This window comes from Triticum aestivum, chromosome 5B (assembly GCF_018294505.1).
Source record: "Triticum aestivum cultivar Chinese Spring chromosome 5B, IWGSC CS RefSeq v2.1, whole genome shotgun sequence".
In the NCBI taxonomy this organism is placed as follows: Eukaryota; Viridiplantae; Streptophyta; class Magnoliopsida; order Poales; family Poaceae; genus Triticum; species Triticum aestivum.
This window is the reverse complement of record NC_057807.1, coordinates 534720126-534747815: the sequence shown is the minus strand read 5'-3', so window position 1 is coordinate 534747815 and position 27690 is coordinate 534720126. Positions and strand designations below refer to the sequence as shown.

General features: G+C 45.4%; 2 protein-coding genes and 1 pseudogene across 2 annotated transcripts; all 3 read left to right on the top strand.

Annotated features, from left to right (window-relative positions):
- Positions 1–279: 279 nt before the first annotated feature.
- LOC123113012 (uncharacterized) lies at positions 280–8241 on the top strand (annotated as a pseudogene).
- Positions 8242–13276: 5035 nt separating this feature from the next.
- On the top strand, positions 13277–15851 carry LOC123116789 (uncharacterized). The gene is made up of 4 exons (XM_044537697.1): positions 13277–13334; positions 13905–14765; positions 14870–15025; positions 15249–15851. The coding sequence occupies exons 1-4, from the start codon at positions 13329–13331 to the stop codon at positions 15660–15662; spliced, it is 1437 nt and encodes a 478-aa protein (XP_044393632.1). The 5' UTR covers positions 13277–13328; the 3' UTR covers positions 15663–15851.
- A 10514-nt stretch (positions 15852–26365) lies between these two features.
- LOC123113011 (50S ribosomal protein L18) lies at positions 26366–27404 on the top strand. Its single transcript, XM_044534112.1, has one exon. It carries the CDS (start codon positions 26732–26734, stop codon positions 27098–27100), a length of 369 nt encoding a protein of 122 aa, XP_044390047.1. The 5' UTR covers positions 26366–26731; the 3' UTR covers positions 27101–27404.
- Positions 27405–27690: the final 286 nt, after the last annotated feature.

The following is a 27690-nucleotide window of genomic DNA, read 5'->3' as shown; positions in this document are numbered from 1 at the left end:
GTTGCTTGGATTGTCCGAGATCTAATTCAAAATCTCTCTTTCTTTCTTGGTTGTATACAGATACTTCAACTAACCCACCCAGTTTCTTAGAGCGATTCCACCACAGTAATCTGGCGCAGTTTCTATGATATTTTTGACCTAGTTTCCAACTCCGATCTATTTGTGTACGGATAGCCAATTTGTCTGGCAACCATACCCAATTCTAGTTGTGTAATCAGATCAACCTGTGTTAGTTGAATTTCATTCGTTGCTGCTCAGGCTGGATTTGAGAAGATCGATGATGAAAAACAAGCGGCGGCTGGTGAGAGGCGATGAAGAGCAACGCCCTTACAAAAGGGTAGCTAGGCCAAGTGAGTCCATGCTGTTTCCCTTCTCCTGCAAGTACATATTCACAATAAGTAGTAAAATTGACGCTTCTGTTAACTGTATCACACATGATTTTATTTTCAGTTAACTAGCTTTGTGTGGTAGGTACCTTCGTAGTGAGATTGGACAGCTCGAGTGAATCCAGTCCAGGCGCCCTGAGTGAACTCAGTGAGCAAGTAGTTTCAAGATTGCGTAGGAGTGTCGTGTCGCTTGCTTCGTTCGATGGTTAGTGATTATACTTGCTGTTAATACTTTCTCATATTGCCTGTTTTTAGTGACCAGTTATTTTGTCTGCACGCTTGACTTTCTCTCTGTGCGTAGGTGATACCAAGTTACGTGAATGCACAGGCATATGCATTGAAACCTCATGTTCTGATTCTGAAGCTACAATCCTGACATCGAGACGGTTGATTCCACCTACTCACCCAGCTGCAAGTTTGAATGTAACTTTTTTCTCTATTCTTTTCCTTGGTTATTAGTTATGCTTATATATATGTTGCACCTGTAATCATTAATTCACCTTGCGCTCATTTCAGATTAAAGTACGCCTTCCGAATGATCGGATTGTCACTGGGCGGATAGAGGATCCTAAGATATATGTTGATTTTTTCATTGTCAACATCAAGAACGTGTCTGGTGTTGATGCCGCAAGTCTGCCGTGACATGCAGTTTGAGCCTCATACGAAGGTAGCAGCTGTATGCCGCTGTTTCAGTTCAGGATTTTTAACTGCCACAAGTGGACTAAATCTCGCCTCTCCAACCAATGAGACAATCGTAAGCACGTGCCGGATCCACAAGGTGAGCTGCTTTTATACAGTTTCAGCCATTATGAATTGCATGCATTTTCTCTGTGTAACTTCATGGTCACTTCTGTGCTAGGCGGGGATTGGAGGCCCCCTTGTCGATTTTGATGGCAACTTTGTCGGGATGAACTCCTCTCGTACCAAAATGGAGAAGACTGCCTACGTGCGAAGGGAGGGAATTTTCCGATTCTTGGTGCTTCACGGGAAGGTCAGGTATGTACACTGTCAGTATTGATGAACTGCCCTTCCTTCTTTGGCTTACTCATGCTTCTCTCTTACTGCATCCTATTGTACATATCCCTTCTATTTTTATTTGAGTTTGTGTGCAAGGTGTGTCATTCAAAGCCAAACAGCAGGTTCGAAGGTTTACGAGTTAATATCCCAAAAACTGTACCATTAGCTATTTTTCTACTCATGTGTTTCTTTTCTTAAATTGTTTAGATCTGCACTGCACTAGATTAAGGTTGTTATTTCAATGCCGGCGCTAATACATATTTCTGTTGCACTTGAACTTACATTTAACAAGAAGACCCATGGGGAAATTGTTTAAGATTTTCTTACATTTCTCTGCTGTGAAATATCTGTAACTATTTGGCTCCCTTGTTCTAAATTTCCCTTGTTTAATACTTGCTCATTTTTTGTATGTGGTTGCGATACATTGCCTTCGTGGATTTATCACTTTGAGTTTTCTGCGTTACGCTGCAGTGTTAGAGTTAAGGAAGGGTTTGATGATGCTTCAAGGGCAAGAATGAACAGTGAGATGAAAGCAATTAGGCCAAGTGAGTCCATTTCTGCTTCCTTTTCCTGACTATTCATGGTAGATTGTTCTGTTAACTGTATCACACATGATTTTATTTCAATTAACTAGGTTTGAGTGCTAAGTCCGTAGAGAAATTGAGTAAATCCAGAAAAGGTGCCTTGAGTAAGCAAGTACTTTCCAGATTAAGCATGAGCATTGTGGCGCTGGCCTCATTCGATGGTTGGTGATTATACTGTTAATAATTTCTCATGTTACCTTGTTTTTTTATGATCAGCTATTGAGTTTGCATGTATGACTCTCCCTCTCCAGGTGATACCCAATTACACGAATGCACGGGCACATGCATCGAAAGCTCATGTCCTGATGCTACGTGTTTCCTGACATCGATAAATTTGATTCCTTATACTTGGTGGTTAGGGAAGATCACTGAAAGTTTGACGGTAACCTTTTCTGGATTATTAGTTATGCTAATATATTTGCTGCACCTGTAATGATTAATACAGTACATCCATTGCCATGTGCTCATTTCAGATTAAAGTACGCCTTCCTGATGATCAGATTGTCACTGGGTGGATAGAGAATCCTGAGATATATGTTGATTTTTTTATCGTCAAAATCAAGAACGACGATGTTATTGATCCCCTCCATCTATGTCATCTAAGTCTTGATCGTGCCACGCAGTTTGAGCCTTATAGGAAGGTAGCAGCTGTATGGCGGCATTATGATTCAGGAGAATTAAAGGCCACAAGTGGAGTAGATCTTGCCTCTGTATGCGCTCTTACAGATGAGGAGATGTTAAGCACATGCCGTATCCATGAGGTGAGCTAGCTGCTTTAGTTTGTACAGTTCAAACATATAACTGCTGCATGATGGTATGAATGGCTTATATCATTGTATGTGCTGATGCATATCCTTAGTTTCAGGAATTATTAATTGCATTTTTCATGCATAACTTCATCCTCATGTTTGTGCTAGGTGGGGATTGGAGGTCCCCTTGTTGATTTTGATGGCAACTTTGTTGGGATGAACTGCTCTGGTACCAAACAAAGAAAGACCCCCTACGTACAAAGGCCTTCAATTCGTGAATTCATGTAGTTTCGCGGGATGGTCAGGTATGCACACTTTCAGTATTGATGAACAAACACTCTGTTTGGCTTACCCATACTTCTCTCTCACTGCATCCTACACTACTCCTCCCTGCCCTATTTCTATTTGAGTTTGTGTAAGAGCAGCTTCCGAGATTTACAAATTTATCCCCAAAACTACCTCATTAGCTATTTTGTACTTGTGTTTTTTTACTTTTTTTACATCTCCTGTTGCTCTGCATCTGTGACCATCTCTTCCTGTAGCCCAACAAGCTGCATTCTGTCCCAACATAAGTGTCGCTGATTTAGTGCAACATTAGTACAAAGTTGTACTAAGTCTGCGGCACTTATTTTGGGACGGAGGGAGTACATTACGATTGTTAAATTGATCTGGCGGTAATGCATATTTCTGCTACACTCTAAACTTGCATTTAAACAGACCCATGGAGAAATTGTTTTATATTTTTTTAAAATTATCTGCTGTAAAGTATATGCAACTATTTGGTATATTTCCCTTGTTTAATACTCTCATTTTGTGCATGGTATGTGTCTCTTGATATCTTCTTTTTTTGGATTTATCACGGTGAGTTTCCTACATTGTGCTGCAGTGTTAAGGAAGAGGTTGATGAAGCTGTAACTGCAAGATTTAAAAGTCGTTATGGAGATTCAGCTTTCCTCAGGGCAGGAGGTGAGCAAATTTATTTCATAGGATATTGGCTGTTTAGGCCAGAATGAGACAGCCCTGGACCCAAGAGGCGCGGCTGTCCTTTGACAGCCGTTGAACCACAGGGAGGAAGATGAGACGGGAAGTTAGATTGTGTTCCCCATAATGGGTCCATGGTCAAGCTGAATGGTAGCCTCCCCATTTTTATGTGATAAATGACCTAACTGGAGATTATGGGGATCCTATCCACTCACTTGGTGTGTGGTCATATACTATTAGTACATAGCAAAAACATACAGACTGATTAGTACTAGCATTATGTCTTCACAATTTTATTTATTTGATAATCTAGGTGAATGCCTGCTTGTTGCTATGGAAATCATAAAAATAAATTTAGTCATGCATGTGGCACATCAGTCTGCAAATCCATGGGCACAGAAACTGACTTGGAGTTAGGAAAACAAGATAACATAGAAATATCAAAACTGTGAGGCATACTCATATGACATACTCCTCCCGTCCCATAATACAAGAGCGTTTTTGACACCACTAGTTTAAAAAATGCTCTTATATTATGGGACGGAGGGAGTATTTGGCAAACCCTTAAACAAGATGTGGAAATGGTGCGATGGAAGAAGGAAGATGGCACAACCCCACCTTTTTTCTTGGAATACATATTTTTTTTCGAGAAAACGCAAAAAGGCTTTTGCGTTTCATTATATTGAAAAGAGAGGGATAGTTTGTTACATCCTCCTAGGAGGCACCATTACAGGTGAGAAACACAAAATAACTTTAGTGGACATCCCAGGTCTGTGGGAGGATGACACGCAGGCCTCGAGCACCCGCGGTCGCCCAGAGCGCAGCTTCTTCTTTTATCTTTGCAACTAGGACGCTAGTCGAAGGGGTGGCTGCATTGAAGACACAATCGTTGCGATGCTTCCAGGTCATCCAAGGGATCAGCAGCGCCGCGGATGTAAGTCCTTTGCGCATCAGCTTGGGTGTGGTCTGCCGCGCCGTGTGCCACCAGGTCGACAGGGAGGTTTCACCGTTAGGCGCGTTGCAAGGGAGGCGCAGCCAAGACAGGATGTCGTGCCAAATCTGCTTGGTAAAGGGGCAGTCCATGATCAGGTGGTTCATCGATTCCGGCATCTGATCACATAGCGGGCAGCGAGGAGGGTGCGGCAGTCCACGGCGAGCGAGACGATCAGTTGTCCAGCAGCGTCCCAAGCTAGCGAGCCAGTGGAAGAACTTCACTCGCGGGGGGGGGGGGGGGGGGGGGGGGGGGGCAGCCTTTCCAGTTATGTTTCCATGCCGGGCAGGAAGTAGAGCCATGGAAGGTGGCGAGGTACGCAGACTGGGCGGTGTATGTGCCAGCAGCATTCCACTTCCAATGGAGCTGGTCTGGATCACCAGAGAGAGTGATATTCTCAATGGCCCTCCATGTTAGCAAGTATTGGCCAATCTCTTGAATGCCAAGGGTGCCATGGATGTCTGATGCCCATGTGTGCGCCTGAAGGCCATCTGCCACTGTTCTTAATTTGCGGCGGCGCTTGGGGATGAGGGCATATAGCTGGGGGGCGATCTCAGAGATGGATTGCCCGTTGATCCATCGGTCTTCCCAGAACAATGCTCGCCGACGATCGCCGAGGACCATGGAGGTGGACGCAAAGAAGAATGCACGTTCCTCACTGGAGAACTGCAGATCGAGGCCAGCCCAGGCCCTATTTCCGTCTGTGCGTGCGAACCAGAGCCATCTGGTGCGCAAGGCGAGGCCCATGCGCTCCAGGTCATGAATGCCGAGGCCGCCAAGGCGTGTGGGGCGGCAGACGCGGCGCCAGTTCACGTGGCAGTTGCCGTTTTGAGCCTCGGTGCGGCCAGCCCAGAGGAAGCCTCTCTGGATCTTCTCAAGGAGTTTGAGGACTTTCTTCGGCGGCGCGAGCACAAGGAGTTGATGCAGGGGAATTGCACATAGCACGGATTTGACAAAGGCGAGGCGTCCAGCCTTGTTCATGAGGTGGGCCTTCCAAGTGGGCAGCTTCCCGGCAGTCTTGTCGACGACGGGCTGCAGTTGGGCAGCAGTCGGGCGTCACAAGGTGAGGGGGATGCCCAGGTAGGTGATGGGGAACTGCGCGATGGGGCATCCCAGCGTCGCGATGGCCGGAGCGACCTCCTCGGCCGCGCAACGAATCATCGTGGCCGTGCTCTTCTGGAAGTTTACCCGCAGGCCTGAAGCTCTGCCAAAAAGCTGCAGGATCTCTCTGACCGCCAACGTGTCGCTAGGTGAGGGGTGGCAGAAGAGGATGACGTCGTCGGCATAAAGCGAGATGCTCTTCTTGGAATACATATTGAAACTACAATGGCCTATGTTGAACCCTTGGCAGCCAATACATTTTAACTTATTTTGCTGAGTACATTATGTTGCACACGCACACTTTAAAAACTTTATGAAACACTTTTAACTGGTGTATCATGCTAGGTGGGCAATACATAAATCTTCTCGATGATACGTTCAAGAAGGATATCTTGAGGAAACCATTGGGAGGTTTTGGATTAGAAATGGATCGAAGTGCCTACTCACTTGCTTCAGAATCAAGCAAACTTCTTGCTTCAAAAATGAATCGAAGTGTTGTCTCACTTGCTTCATTCAATGGTGATGACTCTGTTATACAGTACTTACTTGTCCATGTTTTAATTGATCAATGATTGATAACTGAATGATTATCTCTGTAGGATTTGCAAAAAAGTTTTCTTGCTCAGGTGTATTTATAAAGGGCGAAGCATGCTCTGCAACAATTCTGACTTCAGCAAGTTTGTTCAGAGTTCCTGGCAGTTCACACATGATCGATGATAACTTGAGGGTTGTTACTGCTAACTGCTATCAATTTTTTTTCTTTTCATTTCAGATACTGGTTAACATAACGTTATCATTGCAGATTGAAGTTTGCCTTCCAAACCAATATCGAGTTGTAGGGATATTGAACTGTTATAATTTACAGTACAATGTTGCTCTTGTTGACATCATGGGATTCTGGCGTCCTCGTACAATAAAAATCCATGGGCATCCAGTTACCTCATCTATGGACGTAATAGCTGTGGGTAGTCTTTTTGCGTGTCGCAAACTAATAGCTGTTGAGGGGAAGGTGTTGATTGGCAAACAAAGCAAACTTGATTGCAAAGAACTTTGTGTCTCCACCTGTAAAATCACCAAGGTATTTCTTGTGGACTTCCCCAGTACCTCTAACATGCCAAAAAGTTATTAGCGTTGGAATACTAACAGAAGCTATCACTACATCTATCAAACGGTATCTGTGTGTAACTCTTGTATGTTGTTCCTTTTGTTTTGCTAGGCTGGGATTGGGGGGCCTCTTATTGACAATGATGGGAATTTTGTTGGAATGAACTTTTATGATGAGGAAGAAACTCCGTTCCTGCCGAGGGATGTTATTCACCACCTCTTGTTGAACTTCAATAAAAAAGGGTATGTCTTAAAAAAAAAAGAAGCTTTGTAGGTTTTAGGGATGTTGTCCTATCTGTATATTCATCTCTAGTTTTCACATCGTTCAATCATTTTCACTTAAATATAATTTTGGCCCAATTGGTTTGGGCTGATATGACAACTTGTGTGTGCCCCAAAGTGTAGTACGTAGTGATGTAATGGTACATGATTCCGACAACTTAATTCATTGGTGTGTTCTGTTGTTATCTACCACTATCATACTTGATACCGTACTTACCTGTACCCTCGCATTGTGCTCTTATCCTTTTCTATTTTTTTAATGCATTAAGCTGGTATGTCATTGATTTAAACTAACTCGTTTCCTTGTGGTAAAATTGATTTTGGATGTACTTGCAGGACTAGTGCAGATGGTACTATTGTCGAGGATGTTGAAAACAGGTATTCTTTCTTAAGTACGGTATATCTACATATTGTTTGAAATAATTTGTTCAGTAACTCTTATGCTTTTTGAAATATGGCTGATCAACCACACAGATGGTTGTTGCCTGGCGGGACACACAGAAACACTGAAACTGTTGCACCGATTGATGGAAACAAGTATTCTTTCTTACACATGTTAATACTATCTATCTGTGACATTGTTTAGAATAGATCTCTTCATTGACTTGTACTTTCTTGCTCATGACAGATGGCCGTTGCCTGAGCCACGCTTCGTTGGTCGTAGAGCCAACCCTTTGCCACGTCAAAAATGGCCTCTGCCTCGTGGCCGAAAGCCTCTGCCTGTGTGAGGTCACGTTTGTTGTAGAGCCGACGATCGCTGCTAGTATTGATAATGGTTTCTTGTCCGTTGGTGCTGGGACCTCCATTCTGAGCTGCTCGAGTACTAGTACTAATATTGCTTTCTCCATGACAGACTCCTGCGTATCTATAATTTCTGTTGGTAGTTGGCTGTCAGTCCTCCATTCTGAACTGTTTGCTCTGTGTTGCTAGAGTTCTGTTACCATCAAAACCAATTAATGTCATGGTATTCTGTATGTGTAAGTGGGTAAACCATGTCACAAGCCCATGTGCTCTAAGCATAGTGGTGTCCAGTGATTTATGTTCTTGACTCGTCTCCCCGGTATCAACCAGCACCTGTTTGTTGATCTTCTTGTGGTTATATTACGACTATGGATTGGTGCATGAAAAGCTTTACAATAGCCCTTGTCTGTCTTGACCTGTTGTAAGGGGGAGGAAACATGTTACATGTTGCATTTCATTGATGTAGAGGAGTAGAAACATGTTGCACTCATTGATGTAAATGAGAGGAAAGAACAGTCCAAACCATAGTTACAGGATTCACTTGGAGTGGCCTCGAATTCCGATCTAGAATGGGGTTCGAATTCTCTCGGTTCGATCCGAAATCACTGCCCGATTTGCCGAACCACAATCCACAATCTCTAGAACCGTGTGTCTAAACTGAACATAAAAAAATGGTATCAATGCACCACCTATTACGGGCTAGACGCTGCTGCAGCTCCCCTGTCCAGGTGACGACGGCCGTGGGGACATGGCTGCCGGCCTATCGCAGCTCCTCCTGTGCAGCCACGATACATGCCTGGAGGCTCCTCTCCTTCAACCACCGAAAAAGGAGCGCCATGGAAGAGAGAGTTGGAGACGAACTAGGATTAGAACAGAGGAAAGATGTGCTTGAAGCGAGGTAAAAGATGATATGTGCGTGTGTGGCGGCATGGTATCCGCGGCTGACCATTCTCTGTCCATCGCCATGGTATCCGCGGCTCCAGCTGCAGGCTCACAGAACTAATCTTATGCCACACATTTGTGTATTCCTATAGGGCAAGCTGAGTGAGGTCATGCTTCAGGAATCTCATCCAGGCATCTCCAGCGAGAGAACGAGCCACATAAAACTCGGGACTGCAACTAAAAACCACCTGAAACTATTGAAAAAACTGGAGAACTGACAGAAAATTAGACCCAAACTACCATGACATAAACATATGATATTATCTAGTGCATACTCAGCCAAACATCATATATAAACATGAGATATTATCAAGTGCATACCCAGCCAAACATCATACCCACACAGTGATCCATATGACACATACATGTCCACAAAAAGGAGTTTAGGAATAGTCATTGCGGGCATAAAAAGGAGTTGGGCCTGTTGCTTCATTATTGACGGGAGGAGACAAAAGGAATCGACAGACGTAGGCTCTTGAAAAACAATCATATGATAGTATCAAAACAGAGGGAAGACATATTTCTTTATCATGTAAAAGGTGAACACAGATCACAACAAGCATTAAAAGGGAAACCAACCAAGGTATTCTATGAACAATCAGTTATCACTATAGCAGAAAGGCTGTCATCCACTGCCTCATTACAAGCTCTATAAAAAGAATATGTAGTAAGGCTGTCAGTATATTAAACGCAAAATATTTCGTGTTTTACCCTACAGTGTGATTACAGTATATAAAATATTTTTCAACTATAATACCAATACACCTTGAATCAATTTAACAAATGTGAAAAGATTACAAATCGATGCCGCAACTCATAGTACTATTTAATGCTTTAAACTATTTAACATGCTGCTGCTTTCTTCAGATTTTTTGTTAGTCAGATTACTACTATTTTGCCAATGGAGAGTTCCAATATTTTCATAAACAAAATTCATTGGTGTCATCCACGCAGGTATTGGAGATATCCACTGGTGGTCAAAACAACTAGGCCAGTGAATGGTAGATTTGAGCATGTTGTTTTTTCCTGCAACGCCATGATGGATCATGCTATTATTTGGATCGAGCGGGAAGGCCAGAAAGTCTTGGATGTAACTATGTAAGTCTTGTGATTGTGCATAAAACAAGTTATGTTTTGTCATTTTTCATAAAGGAAAACATAATAAAATCATGTTATCTCAAATTGTAGTTTTCATGTTCCGCAACTTACAACTATGCAATCTAACACTTGCTCTTTTAGACAGTGCATGCCATCTAGAGTAGAACACCTCATGTTGTGAAGCATGAATTGGATTCAAGTTGTGCACAAACTAGAGTATTGAGTGTAGATATGACAAGTGCCTAGATGCTTCAACTAGAGTTTTAGTAGAGTAGAGTGTAGATACATCAACAAGTACATATTCTCAAAATTCTTCTTTGGGTAGTCCTAATTCCTTGTTTCTGGAAAAAGTTAATCATCAATCCCATTTTAGCAGATATGACTTGCTGTTCAGATTCTTATCCTTTTTTACAGCATATGCTTATTACTAGTTAGTATCTCCCCCCTTTCAGGTTGACAGTAGTACGTCGAATTAGAAGTACACATTGGCAGCTGTATATGGGTGATTGACCGTCTGGGCAGAAGGCCTCAGAGTGCTGCGTCCGCTTACAACTTGTACTAGGTTTTCTGCAAAAATATCAGACAACGTGGTAATTTGATCAGCCACATCCTGTCTCCAATAAGCTCTTCAATTCAATCAACTTCGAGTACCTAACTGTGAAGGGTATGCAAGGATAGACATCATGCGAACTTTTTAAGCAACTGCCTTTGTTAGTTTATTTCTTCTCTTGTGTTAGTTATTGCTCTGTGCTTTGGTAAAGTGACTTGAGGATTAAGGTCTGCGTGTTACAACACCATGGCAGCCCCGAAGCCGTTCAGGTCTGTGGACCAAGAGGCAGAGGTCTTGAGGGAAGAACAGAATAACAGGCGGTGGGCAGTAGACCTTTGATATGCTTCGTTTGATATCTCATTTTGTCCCTTTAAATCATGGCAGTTGTTATTATCTTTAGATTACACTGAAATTGCCCCCTTTTATTCCTACTTGTATTTGTTTGATTGCACCTCTTACTTTGTCTGTCATTTTTGTTACTGTCTGTGCTTTTTTTGGCATTTCTTCTAATGCAAAATGTGCGTTCGAGTAAAAAAAAAGAGGTGTGTTGCTGTTTGTAGGTTGATAATGGATCCAGTGCTTTGACGGAAAAGGAGAGGGGTGACAGCTAAACAAGCTCTGCAGGTCGGCTCTCTGAATCCCTAAAGAGGAAGCTCTGCATCTAGAAGACCCAAGACGCAACCTTGGAGCATTGTACATTCAAGGTAATCACGCTCACATTGTTGGAAATATGAGCAATTTATCGAATAATTTTATTAACAAAAATACTAGATAAAGCATGACTAGTATAGCAGTGATAAAACAAGTCATGCGATTTGATAAAGAGAAGGTAAATAACATCTGCATATGTAATCTAGAACCGATCATCTCTAGAGCAGACAGTAGATCAAGATGCATAAGAGAGAAGGTAAACATCGTCTGCATATATGAGTTTGAAGTAAACACATCTAGAACAGACACTAGATGAAGTTGCTTATACGACATAGATCCTAACATACGTAGGACAGAAACTAGAGCCAAGAACTGTAGTAGGACTTGTAACAGAAAAGAGAAGAACACGTACGGTACAGCAGCAGCAGAAGCGCTGGACTTGGGGTCGGTGTCCTCGCCTGCCATGTCGTCGAGGAGGTCGTGGACGTCGGGGAAGAAGTCGTCGTCCGGGAAGTAGTCGTCGGCGACCGGATCGTCCGTGATGAAGCAGTCAGTAGTCGCGCAGAGCGCTCCCCAAAAACCTTATCACCCTTCTCCCGTACAGGACTCAAAGAGTGCGGTTCCGGAGGCCTACTGTCCCGACTCGCGGTGCACGCCGCAAGCCGGGATGAGGAAAACAACAGCAGCGCAGAGAATGGAACTTGTGTGGCGAGAGGAAGAGGACCTTCTGATGTGTCTTTCTGGAGAGGAGTGACCTCTCTTATATAGGCACAAGAGATGGATGCGAACAGGCTGCGATGGGAGGCGAAGCAACGGAGGGAGGCGAAGTGAACAGGCGGCACGCGAAGGGTGCGCCGTTCATATTAATTGTCCACTACCGCAAAACTTTCCAGCTCCCAAGTGACCTTTCGTATACCCGTAGTGCGTGGCAAAAATTAGACATCGGCTCGGCTCATTCCCGCAACCCGCGGCGCGGCGGGCGGCGGAGGAGGAGCGCGCGTGGATGTCCCTCTTGTTCTCATGCTCGTACAAGTAGGGAAAGAACCTCCCTTATAAGGAGGTCCAACTCCCACTAGACTAGCAATGTGGGACTAAACTTTAGTAGTATCCCTTGTCTTGCACAAATGGGCTAAGTGGGCCTCTAGGATTTATTAGGAATTTCTGAAATAGTTATTGGGCTGCCCCAATATAGACTAAATTCCAGCACACATTTGTGTCCAAGTAGTAAGTACTCTCGGACAAAATGTACTCCCTCTGTAAGAAATATATGTGTTAAGACCACTAAAGTAGTGATGATCTAAACGCTCCTGTATTTTATTACGGAGGGAGTATCTGTTTAAACAAGATGATTAAGATTTTAACTCTTGAAACAAAATGTCTGCAGATGAGTGTAGAATAGCTTATTCTACACCCCTAGTAACGCTATGTACAAAATCTAGAAAAACACTATATAAAATATACTAATTCTGAAATATATTTTTTACTATCCAAGTTTTTGATTTAGTACATTGTCAAAAAATTACTATATCTATCCCGCAAAAAAAATTACTATATTTTATATGCTACGTTACTATATTTTTGTATAGAGCGTTATTAGGGGTGTAGAATAATCTATTCTACACTCACGCTTAATTTAGCGTTACTATATACAGTAGTGCGCAGCAGAAGGCTGACACAATGGCAGTCCCGGCAGGCAGGGCACACCCCACCTTCGGCTCCAACGGTTCTTGAGTGTAGTAGGCAACTACTCCCTCCGTTCGGGAATACTTGTCAGATGACAAGTATTCCCGAACGGAGGGAGTACTAACGAAAGAACTAGCTCTGGTTCTAAATTCTTTAACAATAGCCTCATAATTGCCTCCTACTTGAAGCCTTTAGCGTCTAATACGAGGCCCAAAGGGATGTTGGTGGTCCTGGCCCAACGACGCGCACCACCGAGGCCCGAAAGGAGGAGAAGCAATCAAGATCTTTTGGGTCTCTTCTTAGACTAGAAGAATAAGATCGACTACATCTCTCTCTTTTGGGTCTTCCAGGCCGAACCCAAACCGCGGACGCCCCGGCAGTCATCAGATCTCGACGCAGAACCGCAACTCCCGAGCCATCAGCTGCATCTTCTTCTCGGGCCAGCCTCGGCAGACCTAGACGGGAGCCATGGACGTGAGTTCCTTGTCATCTCCTTCCTCTGAATATATTTCTTTGTTAAGACACTTCTTCCTCTAAAACCACGGATCAAAATCCAATCTTTCACGCCAAATCAAAATTTCTTCTTCCAGCATACCAAAAAATTACTTTCGATGCAGTAAAATAAAATAGAACCATGCATGCACGTATATCTTTTAACCTATTCAAAGCTGCATCTTTGCTTCCTTAAAAAAAAAAAGCTGCTCAAACTTGAATTATCTTAGGGGAGCCATGGAAGTGAGTTCATTGTCCTCTCGTTGCATCTAGCTAGGCCCATTCGTAGTTGCTTCATTAAAACTTGAATTTTTTTAGGGGAAAGTTATATATCAAGTTTGTGTCTTCTTGACTACATTAATTAAAATGGCATCTTGGAGACTGAACCAAAATAGCTTCTTTCACGATTACAAATATTTTGTGGAAAAAGTATATATTTCAAGTTTGTATCTCTTGGTTACTACATAAAAATTCCATCCATGAGAATATCAAAAGTGCGTTTTTGCGACTGGTGCTAAAATCAACTCTGATTTGTTCCCGTGACAAATGCAGAAAGTCAACGCAGATGATAGAATCAGCACCTTGCCCAGCGACATTCTGGTCAACATTCTTGACCGACTCGATGTCCGTGAAGCTGCGAGAATCAGCACCCTTTCCAGACGGTGGAGTCAGCTCTCTTGCAAGCTCCCTCGACTTATCATAAAGCCCCAGCCTGATGGTGACTTGGTTCGGGTCAATGCAGCTGCTGTTGAAGCGACAAAGAGCTTACTGACCCGCAGATGTCCAGGGGAAGACACCATCCGCCTCCTGTCTACCACCTTCTACTTGAGAGGTGATGTCCCCGTATCCATTGGACATGCTGTTGGCAGCGCCATGACGACACACAAGATTGAGAACGCCGAATTCACAGTTTTGACAGTCAAGAAACGCCGACAGTGCACTCTTGATGATGTGTTGAACTACGGGGCACAGTTTGTGTCATTTTTTAACGAGTGTCTGAATGCATTTACTGGTTTGACGCGCCTCTACATGGAGAATTTGAGATTTGTTGAATCTGACTTCGTCTCCAACATCTTCGTCACTTGCAAGCGATTAAACTACTTAGGTTTTCTCAATTGCGACACACAGAAGCGTTTAACACTCCAGGTTGAACACGCTCAGCTCAGTGAGCTCAGTATGGTCAACTGCCGTTTTTACAAAGTCGAACTCAAGTGGCTCCCAAGACTCACCCGGACAACGTTCACATGTTGGATGGATTTCGAAGAACTACCACTGTCATTTGGTCATGTCCCACTGCTCGAGTTTTTGAACCTCACAAATGTTGGTCTTAGTCGGCACAAAATGGTCATGTTAAGTACATTACTTTGTGAGACACACATACAAGAACTGCGGTTGGGGTTTAAATGCGAAAAGGTAAGTCGGGATGATTGCATTGTACCGGCTTCACTTGTTCTCTACTCATCCTATTATGAGCTCTCCTTTTTAAAGAACATCATATTATGTGTTTGTTGTTGCAGATTTGGGTTCAACCAGAGTGTCTGAGCGAAAGGCTGGCATCTGCGTTCCACAGACTAAGGATTGTCAGTCTAGTTTGCATTCCTGAAGGGTCTGATCTCAAGTGGACAAATTTCATTCTGGAAGCTGCGCCATCACTTGAAGAGTTGTACATGTCGGTATGTTCTTACCTAAATCCACTTGTTCTTTTTGTATGGGTTACTCTGCTACATGACGTCACCTAGAGCTTGTTCTCTTTTCTTTTTAGTTTGAGGAGTTGCTCTATTATTATTATTACCCTTGCATGGTTGCACACACCTGTGGAGTACAGATGTCCTATGAGTGGCAAAACAAAACTAACATGTTTCTTTTACATACGTCCTATATATGGTTGGAATGCAGGTAATTGATCATCCGTGTGAAATGATAATTGATCCGAAAATGAGGATGGAACTCTCGCTTAGCGAGAACAAGGGCGTCGAGTGGGAATCACCTAGACCACATTTCAAGCACCGCCGCCTTGCCAAGCTCGTCATCTTTTGCTTTGTAAATTACATGGTGAGTTATGTCAGGCGTGTCATGATAGCAGCGGTGAATCTGAAGGATGTGTACCTGTATGATAGACTGGCATGTAGCAAGTGCAAACACATGGCCGTTTTTAAGCCTGGTAGGCTTCCACGGGCAAAGAAGAAGTTGAAAGCGATGAAGAAGCTGTTGGCCCAGGGCATCGAGTCAGCTCCCAGAATTCACTTGCAGACCCATTCTGAAATGGACGCTGACCATGCTGCAAGGATTAAAGACTACTTATGTTCATGAAGATAGCTGAAGGCTTTCAGGAAGTTCATGTAATAAAGGTCGGTTGGAGTAACTCTATGACTTGTCTGGCTCTTGTTTGATCTGCTTTTCTTTACTCAGAAGTCAGAACCACTTGGATGTAGAAAAATAAGAATTACTCAATCCTGTTGTAGGTAAGTAAATTTTAGGACCAGGTTTGAATTGGATTTTGATGCTATGATGTGTTATTGTTTATATATGATTGTCTTGGTGATGAGCGCATCAGTTGATACGGTCCTATGAGATCTGGAGGCTGAACTATACATGTGGTCAGCAAATGGAACCTGAAGCATTTGCATGAAGGCTCCAGGCTAAGTAATGCGGATTTCTGTCGGTGTTTTTATAATATTGAAATGAAGTTTTGTCCTGGCTTCTTATCATTCTCATTTGTGTCTGGAGGCAGGCAACTACTCTTCGCTATTTTTGCTAACATATATAAGTAGCGGAAATGCGGTTTGGCTCCCGAAGTCATGTGCACATGAAATATGCGACACAATCTTCGAAGGTCCTGTTACCGAGCCATGAGTCGACGAGCCAAGCCAACCCTCCTCCACCACATGCTTCGCCTGCGCATACGACCCAGGTACATGTTTTGGAGCTTTTTGGGTCTGGATCCTTCACAGTGGATCAAGCGTGGCCGTAATTAAGCTGTCAAACTGTTGCTTAGTAGCCAAATACATGACGGACAAGATTAGAATTTAGAAGCACGATACTGTGTGATACGACTAAATTGACTCTGATACCTTCACTCTGTGACAACACCTCCACCGCCAAGGACACATAAACCACACAGTTAAGGTATGACTATGTATGTGAAACGTGGTTCTTTACTCTATGACACATCTCCGCCGCCAAGGACACATAAACCACACAAATAAGTTATCTGACTATGTATGTGAATCGTAATTCTTCTTGCCTCTCAGCTCTGAAACTTCTATTGGAGACAAGGAAAACAGATTGAAATTAAAATGTAAGCATAACGGATAGCCGGGTTTCAATCGCATGTTCCCCAACCACTAGTAATAATGCGCCTAAAAGTCTGGAGTAAGAAGCCATATGTCGTCATACCAAGTGCCCACATAGTACCCTATTCTGCCCACACCATCTTCGACATTTTGGTCTTCCTTGCAATACATATCACTGTACTTGCCATTGTGTATGTCTGATACTACCGAGTAAATCTCGTCTCCCGATAGCGGTTTGTACTCCTTATACCATGGTGCGTACATAGTGGAATAGTAGATGTGGTTTCTCTCCATTCCATGTCGTCTGGCACCCACCGGCACATGCACAGCCTTAGAGCACTTCCTTCCCAAAAACAAGGCGTAGTCACCGAAGCTTGTCATCTCTACCCACTTATAGTCACAAACCTCAGTAGCCATGGTGTTAACGAGCTTGAAGACCCTGAAGAAAGGATGGCAATTGGGTAGCCAAGAGGCCATCACCGCCATTGACGGCTTGCCATGCAGCTCGAAGATATACCTGGCTTGCGATGGAGGGTTGTTGGCTCTAGAGGGGCTTTGGATCGCGAGCTGGTGGGCTGCCGTTATCATCGGCGTGTCGTCTTCTTTCATTCCTATTTCAAATTTAATCAGTGACTCGTTGGGTTCCGTAAGGCCATAGAGCTCGCCATTGCAGAAGACGATGTCCAAGATCTTCTCCCCGTGCCACCGGTATGTGCTCAACTCGCCTTTCATGCTGCCAACTCTGCACAACGTGATATGGGACTGATCTTTCTTGATGCCGGCAAGGATGCATCCATTCGAGGAGGTGGGGTCTTGAGAGAAGATGATTTTCTCTAAGTTGTTCTCCCGTTCTTCCAGTGTTGGCCAGGGATACCTTCTTGAGAAGATCGTTTTCTGCTTGGGGGAGAGCGGCAGCTCGTCTCCGGAGAAGAGGTTCACGATAGTGAGCTCATTGAAGTCCGTCGCCGCGACCCAGCCGCCGTCGTGGGAGCCAAGAAACCACTTCTTAGCCGCCTTGGGTGGAACCTGGAAAACCGAACTGCCGTCGGGGCCGCATAGGTGCTTCTTCCACTTCCGGCCTGCCCATGGCAAGAGGAGCAGCAGCGGCGTGGCGGGAGGCGCCGGTTGCTGCGACGCGGCAGCGCGCCACGACTTGCAGACGGCGGCGATGCGCACGCGGTCGTGCAGGGAGGTGACCCTGAGGATGACCATCCCGAGGAGGTCGTCGGGGAGGTCAGACCACCGCGCGGCTGACCGGTTGATGCTGCCGACGCCGGCGGCCGTCTGCGTCGACATCCCGGTCCGTGCGCTATAAAGACCTCCCTGTGTTTGGAAACCGATACAGATACACGGCAATTGTCTCGTGACTTGCCATGCATAGATGCATGCATCCAATAGTATAACGTTTTCTGCACGTAGCAGAACCATAGCGCCGTGTCCGGCTAGTAAAAGAAGAACTTTTCAGGCAAGTCCGGCCGTCCGGCCGGGTGCAGTTCTGTTATGGCTGCAGGCTTGATCTAGCCAGTTAAAACCAACGGCTTCTGTTACGCGTGACCGATCCAAACACACATAGATGTCGACGACGACGCAGCCGGCTGCGGGCGACAGCGGCATCGACCCGTCGGCGGCGCGGTGGTCCGACCTCCCACACGACCTCCTTGGCCTGGTTCGCCTCAGGATATGCTCCCCACGCGACCGCGCGGGCTTCTCCGCCGTCTGCAAGTCGTGGCGTGCCGCTGCCGCCGCGTCGCGGCAGCCAGCGCGTCCCGCCCTCCCCCTTTTGCTCCTCTCCCCATGGAAAAACAGGGGAAAGGGCCACCTGTGCGGCCCCGACTACAGTTGGGCCTTCCGTGCCCCGAGCAAGGTGATCAACAAGCTGTACCTCGGCTCCTACGACGGCGGCTGGGTCGCGGCGTTCGGCTGCCACGTGCTCATGGTCGTGAACCTCTTCTCTGGCGTTGAGGTGAAGCTCTCCCCCAAGCAGAGTATGGTTTCGATGATTTCCACGTCCTCGATATGCTCTCCCAAAGATGACTGCATTTTCGAGAAAATCATCTTCTCTCAAGACCCTACTTCATCGGATGGTTGCATCCTCGCCGCCATCTTAAAAGATCGGTATGGCGTTGCCTTATGCAAAGTTGGCTGCCCGGACGGCGAGTGGACCACACATCATTGGCATAAGGCACCGGTCACTGACATTGGCTTCTGCGGTGCTGAGCTCTATGCCCTTGGTGAGCTTTGGCATGAGGAATCGATCATTGATAATGCCTTCTGTAATGGCGAGCTCTTTGCCCTTGGTGACCTCTGTGTCTGGACGGGTCCGCTCAAGGGAGACAATGACGTATTGATTCAATATGAAATCGGAATGAAAGAAGATGGCATGCCGGTGATCACGGCAACCCATCTGCTTACCATTGAAAAGTCCACCAGCTCCTACAATAGGTCAACACTCGACAGGTACATCTTCGAGTTGCATGGAAAACCGTCGATGGCGGTGGCGACTGAAAGGATGCTCGACTATGAGCCTTTCTTTAGGGTCTTCGGGCTTGTTGACACCAACACCGACGATGTCAACAAGTACAAAGTGGGCAGAGGTGACAAGCTTCGACGACCACGTCTTGTTCTTGGGGCCAATGTGTTCTAAGGCGGTGCATATGCCGATGGATGTGGGGCCTCATTATTCGGAGGAAAACCACGTCAACTACTCCACTGCTAACTCAACTCAACTCATCGAAGATAATGGTGTGTTCATTGCTATGTTCTACATGGAAGAGCAAAATACCGAAGATGGTGTGAACAAAATAATTTATTATAACAGAGGATGGAATAATGCCATATGGCTTCATCCTCAAGACTTGTAGAGAACTAATATTTACTACTCCCTCCGTTTCTAAATATTTGTCTTTTTAGAGATTTTAACAAATGACTACATACGAAGCAAAACGAGTGAATCTACACTTTAAAATATGTCGATAGACATCCGAATGTGGTAGTCATTTAAAATCTCTAAAAAGATAAATATTTAGGAATGGAGGGAGTACATCTGAAAACACATAAGGAGCCCCATCGCGTGGCAAGGAGCACCACCGATTGACATTTTTTAGAATTGTTATTTGTGAGGTTTGTTTGTGTGTCCTTGGCAACTTGGAATATATCCAAGTTAAATTTAAATTCAATATAAATTTGGTTTATTTTGTTATGAAAAAGTTAGTAAATTTTGGTTGGACGTGATAATTTTTTTACATAATAATGTTACTTGAATTTTAGTCCTTCCTACATCCAGTCTACCACGCCCGCTACCCCGACAAGCACTTGTGTCCCCTCACCCTCTCCTACGTGGTCGGCGCCACCCTGCCGGTCGACGTCTCCCCGCCCACCCCACCTCTTTTCTCCTTCTTCAACATCGACCCCCCTCCAGCCAAGCGCACCTGCGGCCCTCCCAGCCCAACTTCGTAGTTGTCTTCCCTCCACACTTTCACACGGCTAGACCCAACGCAGCTAGCTGCTCGTCGAAATGACACCGAAGTGTTCGACCGCCTCCACACTTACTAGGCACGTCCTCAGCTCTCTTGTGGAAGTGGAGGCAGAAACAACATCCATGGCGCAGGACAAGCAGTACACGATGCGGCTCTTCATCTCGCTCAAGTACGTGATGACTAACATGGTAAACAAACAAACATACTGTATTAGATGGATCACAATTATGTCGGGCAGCTTATGTGACCTTTTCATTGAGAAGCAAGGGAGAGAGAACCATCTGGGGAGCCGCCGCTCCGGCTTCCACACCGGCCCCGAGAACACACACTTGCCTAGCCGACGCCAAACTACAAGACAAACACGAGGCACTGCCACCAGACAAAAGACTGGACCTCAAAGGCGACGCCCCCAAGGGGGAAGCGACATACACGTCGTCGACGGCTGCTCCGGCCAAAGCCTCAACTCCGGTTTTCACCCGGAGAACTTGAGACCCAAAAGAAGAGAGGTGAAGGGGCTCCTCGACGACGCTTCCAAGAAGGGAAACGATGTCCCAGGACATTGTCGTCGCCGCCACCAACAAAAGTCAATGCGAGGCTTTCACCTGGAGATCACCAAGTCCTAGAACAATGCATCTCATCCAGCCATCCATCGAGCCACAAAAACCGTGTGTCGTCGACAAGTCACCGCCACCAACACCAGAGCAGAAACGTCGAGCAAAGGACAGGACAGCAGGACCAATGCAGCGCCTTCAACAAGGGGAACGTCGCTGTTGGCGACACCATTGCAGCCTCCGACCAGAGTCGGAGAAGGATTTCTCCCGTCATACAGCACACTCCATCCTCCCAGCATCCGCAAGCTCACTGCTACCACCGGCCATCGATCGACGTCACACCACCACGACGCCAGAGTAGCAGATTAATTCAGTGAACGGCGAGCTTTAATCGCAAATATGCAACTCTGTGTATATGTTTCAACATGTCCACCACCAAGGGTATATAAACCCAGAAAGAATAAAAGTATTTTATAGCACGTACCGTCACATGAGAATCATATATTTCTTGTTGCCTCTCGGGCCTGAAACCGCTACTGCAGACAAGTGAAACCAGTTGATCCTGAAATGTAAACTTCGCTAGCAATTTTGTTCGGTCTCGTGTTTCCTTCCCCAACAGACAAAGTAATACGTCGATCAACTACAAGTCTGGAGGAAGAAGCCACACTGCATCATTCCGAGCACTCACATAGTATCCTATTTTGTCGACACCGTCTTCGATATTTTGATCTTTCTTGCAACACATCTCAATATACGTGCCATGGTTTGATGTTACCGAGTACACCTCATCTCCCGATGACTTGTTTTCTGGTGAGTAGGTAGAGTAATAGATGTGGTTTCTCTCCGGACTGTGGTGCCCGGCACCCACTGGCACGTGCACTGCCTTAGACCACCGTGGCCCCAAGAACAAGGCGTGGTCGTCGAAGCTCGTCACCTCTGCCTCGCAAACCTCATCAGTGCCGGCATCAACAAGCTTGAAGACCCTGAAGAAAGGCTCACGGTTGGGCAACCATCGAGTCATTACCGCCATCCATGGCTTGCCATGCAGTTCAAAGATGTACCTGGCGTACGGTGAACAATTGTTGGTGCTAGTGGGCCTTTGGATAGGGAGCTCGTGGTTTGTTATGATCACAGGTGTGCCGTCTTTTTTTGCTCCGATTTCAAATCTAACCAGTAGCTCGCTGTCGCTCTCACCCTCCTCGCCCATGAGGCCATAGAGCTCGCCATTGCAGAAGGCAATGTCAAAGATCACCTTTCTGCGCCAGCCAGTGGTCCACTCGCGCCGGCCATATGTGGTCCACTCGCCTTCTGGGCAGCCAAGTCTGCACAACGCAATATGGGACCAATTTTTCACGATGGCGGCGAGGATGCAGCCGTTGGAGGAGGTAGGGTGTTGAGAGAAGATGATCTTCTGCATGTTCTCCATGAATAAGGCCGGCCGGGATTGTTTGGGGGAGAGCGCCACCTCGACTCCAGAGAAGAGGTTCACAACGGTGAGCACATGGGAGTCGGACACCACGACCCATCCACCGTCATGGGAGCCTAGGAATCGCTTACCGTCTGCCTTGCTTGGGACGCGGAAGACCCAACTGCCGTCGGGGCCGCACATGTGCTTCTTCTCCAAGCCTGCCCACAGCGAGAGGAGCAGCACCGGAGCGGCAGGAGGCGCCGGTTGCCGCGACGCGGCGGCCCGCCACGACTTGCATACGGCGATTAAGCGCACGCGGTCGCCTAGTGAGGCGATCCTGGAGCGGACCATGCCGACGAGTTCGTCGGGCAGGTCGGACCACCGCCCCGCTGATCGCTCCGTCGTCGACATTCGTGCGTTTGGATTAGTCTTATTAAGGCTTTTCCCTTTTCGTAATATTTCATTTTATTTTATTAGTCTTATTAATTTTTATTTTCCTAATATTTTTCTATTTTTCTTTTCCTAATAATTTTACTTTTCGTTTACTGGTATTTGTTTATTATTGTTCTTTTCCCATTTTTTCTTTTTTATTTCAATATTTTGCAGGTTGTGCAATAGTTGAACATGTACAGTCTAATATTAAAACTAAAAATAAACAAAGGTTTTTTCCTTTTCCTAATATTTTCCTTTTCTTTTATTTGTCTTCTTATTTTTGTTTTCATAATATTTTCCTTTTTTAATTTTCCTAATATTTTTGACTTTTCTTTTACTAGACTTTTTTATTCTTCTTTTGCCAATATTTTTTTAATGAAAAAACGCGATAGAGAAATGTAAAACAAATGGAAACCAAAGAAAATTGTAATAGATTGAAAAAACAATGAACAGAAGAAAACCGTATAAAAAACACACACACAAATGAAAACCGTAAAACACAAAAAAGGTAGAAAGAAAAAACTGATCCAAACCAAAGCAGTGTAATTAATAGGCAAAAAGAAGAAAAACACTAAACTCTACAACGAGCGAAAGAAAGAAGAAAGAACGAAACACGAGCAAGCAGCGATTGGAAAAAAAAAAGTCCAACTAAATGGACCGGCCTAACAACTGCGTGATGAGAAAAGCTTCACATGAGCATGTCGTACATCTTGCTGAATAGTGAGATATAGTCCTGGCGCTGAGGCACGACCGAGCTTATCGAGAGACACTCAGCCGCCACACCGCCCCAGGCTAACCTTCTTAGCTAGAGTATTTGTAGTTGCTACAGTGACAAAAATAGCTATGGTATACAAAGGTTTTTACAGCCATGGCCCCTATTGCCTGGGGTCTGGCTACGCCTCTGCACACAAGCATGTAATTTGTGAACTCACTTTATCCAATATTGAAGCAACGCCAGACTCCAATGGTGCAACAGCCATATCGGTTAGTTGTATAGTTGCACTCGTGCTTTTCTGTGGTGCAGCACTAGATTCCAAGCCCTCCTCATGAATTGGTGATGGTCACTGAGTTGAACGAGGTTGGCTTCTGATGTAAAAAATAGTCGAGATGAAACAGAGTAATGTTGTTTTCTATGAAACTTCTTTATAAGTATCACTACATTTTGTAGAAAACTAATTCTGGAAGTAGTTCATTCCCATGCACATCTGGACTAAAGAAACCTGTACAATTTGAAGGACCTTGGCATTATTATTTCATTAATAGACAAACATTAGGAACCATGCAGTTGCATGAATAATAGCTTCGGTTGTAGGAACTACTAACCAACCTTAGTATGTTTCTTTGTTAGACTTGTTATCTTTGTTAGACTTGCCTTACGAGACCATGATAAGACCTACAACTCAGAATCAGCCTTGGCGCAACGACCAGTCATAATTGAGAGACAGAGAGAGTTGATAATACTTTTTCACAAACAACATTCAGAAAGTAAGGCATAGCTCAAAACCAAAGTTTTAAATCGCGGGCGAAACTCGAGCGATCGCGGCGCAATCGCTGGTTGGGAGCCTCCCCGCGACGCTATCATTGAAAAAACGCGATCTGCGGTAATCACGCAATCGCTGCGCGAAACGGCGCTAAATCCCTTCGCTGTCGCTGCAAGTTAGCTGGGACAGGCCGAAAGTGAGGCCCAAAAGGGCTCGGCCCAAATTTTGCCCCGATAAGCCAGAGGAGCTCTTCCAGAAACCTAGCATCGTCTCCCTCTCTTCCCGTTCCCTTCCTTCCCTCCACCGAAAACATTGTGGCGGCTGCGCGGTAACTCACATGTGCGCTCGGCAGGCCGGCCGTTGCTTGGCCGGAACCAGTGATGGCAAGGCGACGCCCAAGACTCCGGGCAGTTTCTGCAACAGTGGGATGCGACCACGTTCCGCCCCATAGCTTCACACCACGGTCAGGAAGGCTGCGACTGGCGACGAAGGACCTCTGCAGAACGACGTCTATGAGTCCTCCAATCCTCTCTGTCCTTCATTCATTTGTTGATTGAGTACAGGAAGAATATGTTTGCTGCCTTCACTCGTTTGCCATTTGGTTCAGTAGCAGAACAGCTAGTAGATCTAGACTGCAGCCAATTTGTGAACACTTGTTTTCTGAATTTATACCTGTTTTCTACTGAAAATCCCCTGTTTTTTAGTGAAAATCCTCTGTTTTCTGAGACAAATATGCACATGTACTACTTGAGCTTCAGAATGACAAGCACATGCACTGTTCCCGCGAAAGTGCTTAGCGGCCGCTATTGCGGGCTATAGCGGCTGTAGCGGCTGGCCGAGCCAGCCGCGAAATGACTTTGCCCGCGATTTGAAACTTTGCTCAAAACCCACCTTACCAACATTGTCTTCTTTATATTTTGGTAGATCGTTGATCTCTTTGAATCTAGACCCCAACCACCATGAACATGTCGCTGACCTAGAAAACAATGACTTGAGATCTCAACATGCATTTCACCCTATGAACAAGGGCACAATATTCTACCAACTAAGAAGAAATCAAAAGATAAAATGAGCAAAGCTAGAGGATTAACATACATCTCCAGTGACGAGAATAATTCTATAAAGCAAAAGAAAAGTAGAGCAAGGTATCAAAAGACTCAGCCTGATGCCACCTTAAATTCACTTGTTCAATCCTCACCCGGAACAATCTTGAAACTAATTTCTTGTTGCACAAATATGAATAGAAGGAATCAAACAAATAAAAGAATTATTGGCAATTAAGAGTCTACGACTGACACATAATCTTGGTGCTGATAGCAGACTGGCCTTTCTTTTTAAAGAATTTTAGTACCAAAGTTATCAAATGGAAACTTCTAACTTCTGAGAGAACAATACTTGTTTTTTCATAATGCTCAAGTATGTTTGCCTTCTCATCTAGGAAACGAAAAAGAAACAAATGAAAGTGAACTTTTCTGGTCACTGAAATCATTTACATTGTAAACAAAAAATATAGTCTTCATACAACTATCTTATCTAAAAAAAATTATATATTTAATTGAAGGTGTGTCTAGAAGACGATTAATTAAGCCGGACTAATCGATAATATTTTTACCAACTAAGTGAACTCCGGGCCACTAGCCTCCACCTCCGCAAATACTTCCATTGTCCTGCTAACGTCATCGTCTGTCCGATCTCAACTTATGCGCCCGCATAGGTTCCGACGCGTCCGCTCTGTGAATGGCTGAATGGAACCCTCTCAATTGATCCGAAGAAACTGCTGATAATTTTGTACACCTTGTCAAAATTCACATTATTCTGCCTCGGGGGCTTCACGAGATCCTTCGTGTAAACACTAATGCACTGTTGAGATTACTATTGTACTTTCTCACCCATTGTTAGTGACATTGAATGGGGGGGGGGGGGGGGATCTGGTACTCCCATCCTTGGGGTACTCTCGGTGCTCCAAGTTTAAAAATAAATCTTAAATGTTTTAAAAAATTCTGGAAAAAAAAGAATATTCGCAAGGGATGTGACTACAACCCCCGAAATTTCAGGTCCAAACTCAAAATGCACATTGAGAAACAGAAATGTGAAATCCAGATGTGAATAATGTCAATGTTGATTTTGTCTTTTTGTTTACACTATTCATGCCAGATTTCACATTTTTGTTTCTTAATGTGCATTTCGAGTTTGGACCTGAATTTTTTAGGGGTTGTAGCTACATTCCTTGCGAACATTCACATTGTTTTTCGAAATTTTTTGAAACATTTATGAATGTTTTTTTTTAACTTGGAGCATCGGGAGTACCCCAAGAATGGGAGTCCTGATACTTTCCCATGGAATGGGTGTGGTTCTCACGATGCTACGTGATAAACCACCCACTGTCTTCTGACCTTGACAATCGGATAGTAGCCGGACTCTCGCACTGCAGGACTGCCCCGCTCAGAAATTGCTTCGCCTTCTCCTGTGCGGACGGCTACACCGCGCCGGTCGACGCCGCTCCGCCCCGCCCCCGCCCGGCTCTCCCTCCTCCTCCTTCAGCGTCGATACTCATCCGGCCTCGCCGGCGGTCCTCCCGGCCCTGTCTCGCCGTCCTTCCGCGTCCCGCTACAGTCTCATTCGGCCGGTCGCGCCGGGCGCCCCCAAGGTGCTCGTCGAAACGCCGCAGAGGCGCTCGGCCTCCCCCACGCGTGCTAGGCGCGTCCTCGGCTGCTCTCGCGGCGGCGGACCGGGTCCTCATGGCGCAGGCTAAGCGGTACGTGCTGCGCCTCTTCATCTCGCTCAAGTACGTGACGGCCAACGTGGTGGACCGGCAGAGCGGTCGCGTCGTGCTCACCGCCTCCACCGTCGAGAAGCCCCTCCAGGATGGGCTGGAGAGCGGCCGCGCCTGCAACGCCAAGGCAGCCGCCGCCGTTGGCGAGGTGCTCGCCATGCGCCTCCGGGTCGACGGCCTGGCCCGCGAGCCAATCCACGCCGACGCCTCCAAGGAGGTCGAGAAGAAGGGCTTCAAGAACCGCACCAAGGTCTGGGCCATCCTCAACGCGCTCCGCAGCCACGGCGTCAACCTCCACGTAGACGACGACGGCGACCATAGGCGGCACATCTGATGAGCATCAGTGCGTCCCTCCAACTCTCTGCCCTCACGCTGCTTCTAAACGTAAGATGCTACAAATAAGGTGCAGGTGTTTGAGTGCTTTCAGTGCTTTGAATTCAACAGTGATATTTGATGTTGCTTCACTGTTGTAGTTCTCTGCTCCCAGCTAGTCTAATATCCATTTTTCAAGTATAAACCTCTAATACTTTGCCTTGTTGCAAGGTCACTACTGAAACTTGACTTCTGTCTAAACAGAGGTAACTCTGCAGTGTTCCTGAATCAGATTTCAGTAAAATGAAATGAAATGTGGTAACAGATGTACCAAAGGATCAAGTAGGGTAACTGCTGTTGTGGCATGGAAATTTACACTCCATGACTTGTTGACACTTCAAACAAACAATACATCAGTTTGCTTCGTTGCAAGGTCACTGCTGAAACTAAACTTGTATCTAAACAGAGACAACTCTGCTGCGTTTCTGAATCAGGTTTCAGTAACATTTAAATGAAACAGAGATAACTCTGCAGTGTTTCTGAATCAGATTTCAGTACGCTTTAAATGAAATGCACTTACAGATATACCAAAACATCAAGCAGGATAACAGC

Coding starts and splice junctions, on each gene's coding strand:
- LOC123116789 (XM_044537697.1), top strand. Junction 14,766..14,869: donor TGGGGTTTAAATGCGAAAAG/GTAAGTCGGGAT, acceptor TTGTTGTTGCAG/ATTTGGGTTCAACCAGAGTG. Junction 15,026..15,248: donor TTGAAGAGTTGTACATGTCG/GTATGTTCTTAC, acceptor GTTGGAATGCAG/GTAATTGATCATCCGTGTGA.
- LOC123113011 (XM_044534112.1), top strand. CDS start 26,732: ATGGCGCAGGCTAAGCGGTACGTGCTGCGCCTCTTCATCTCGCTCAAG.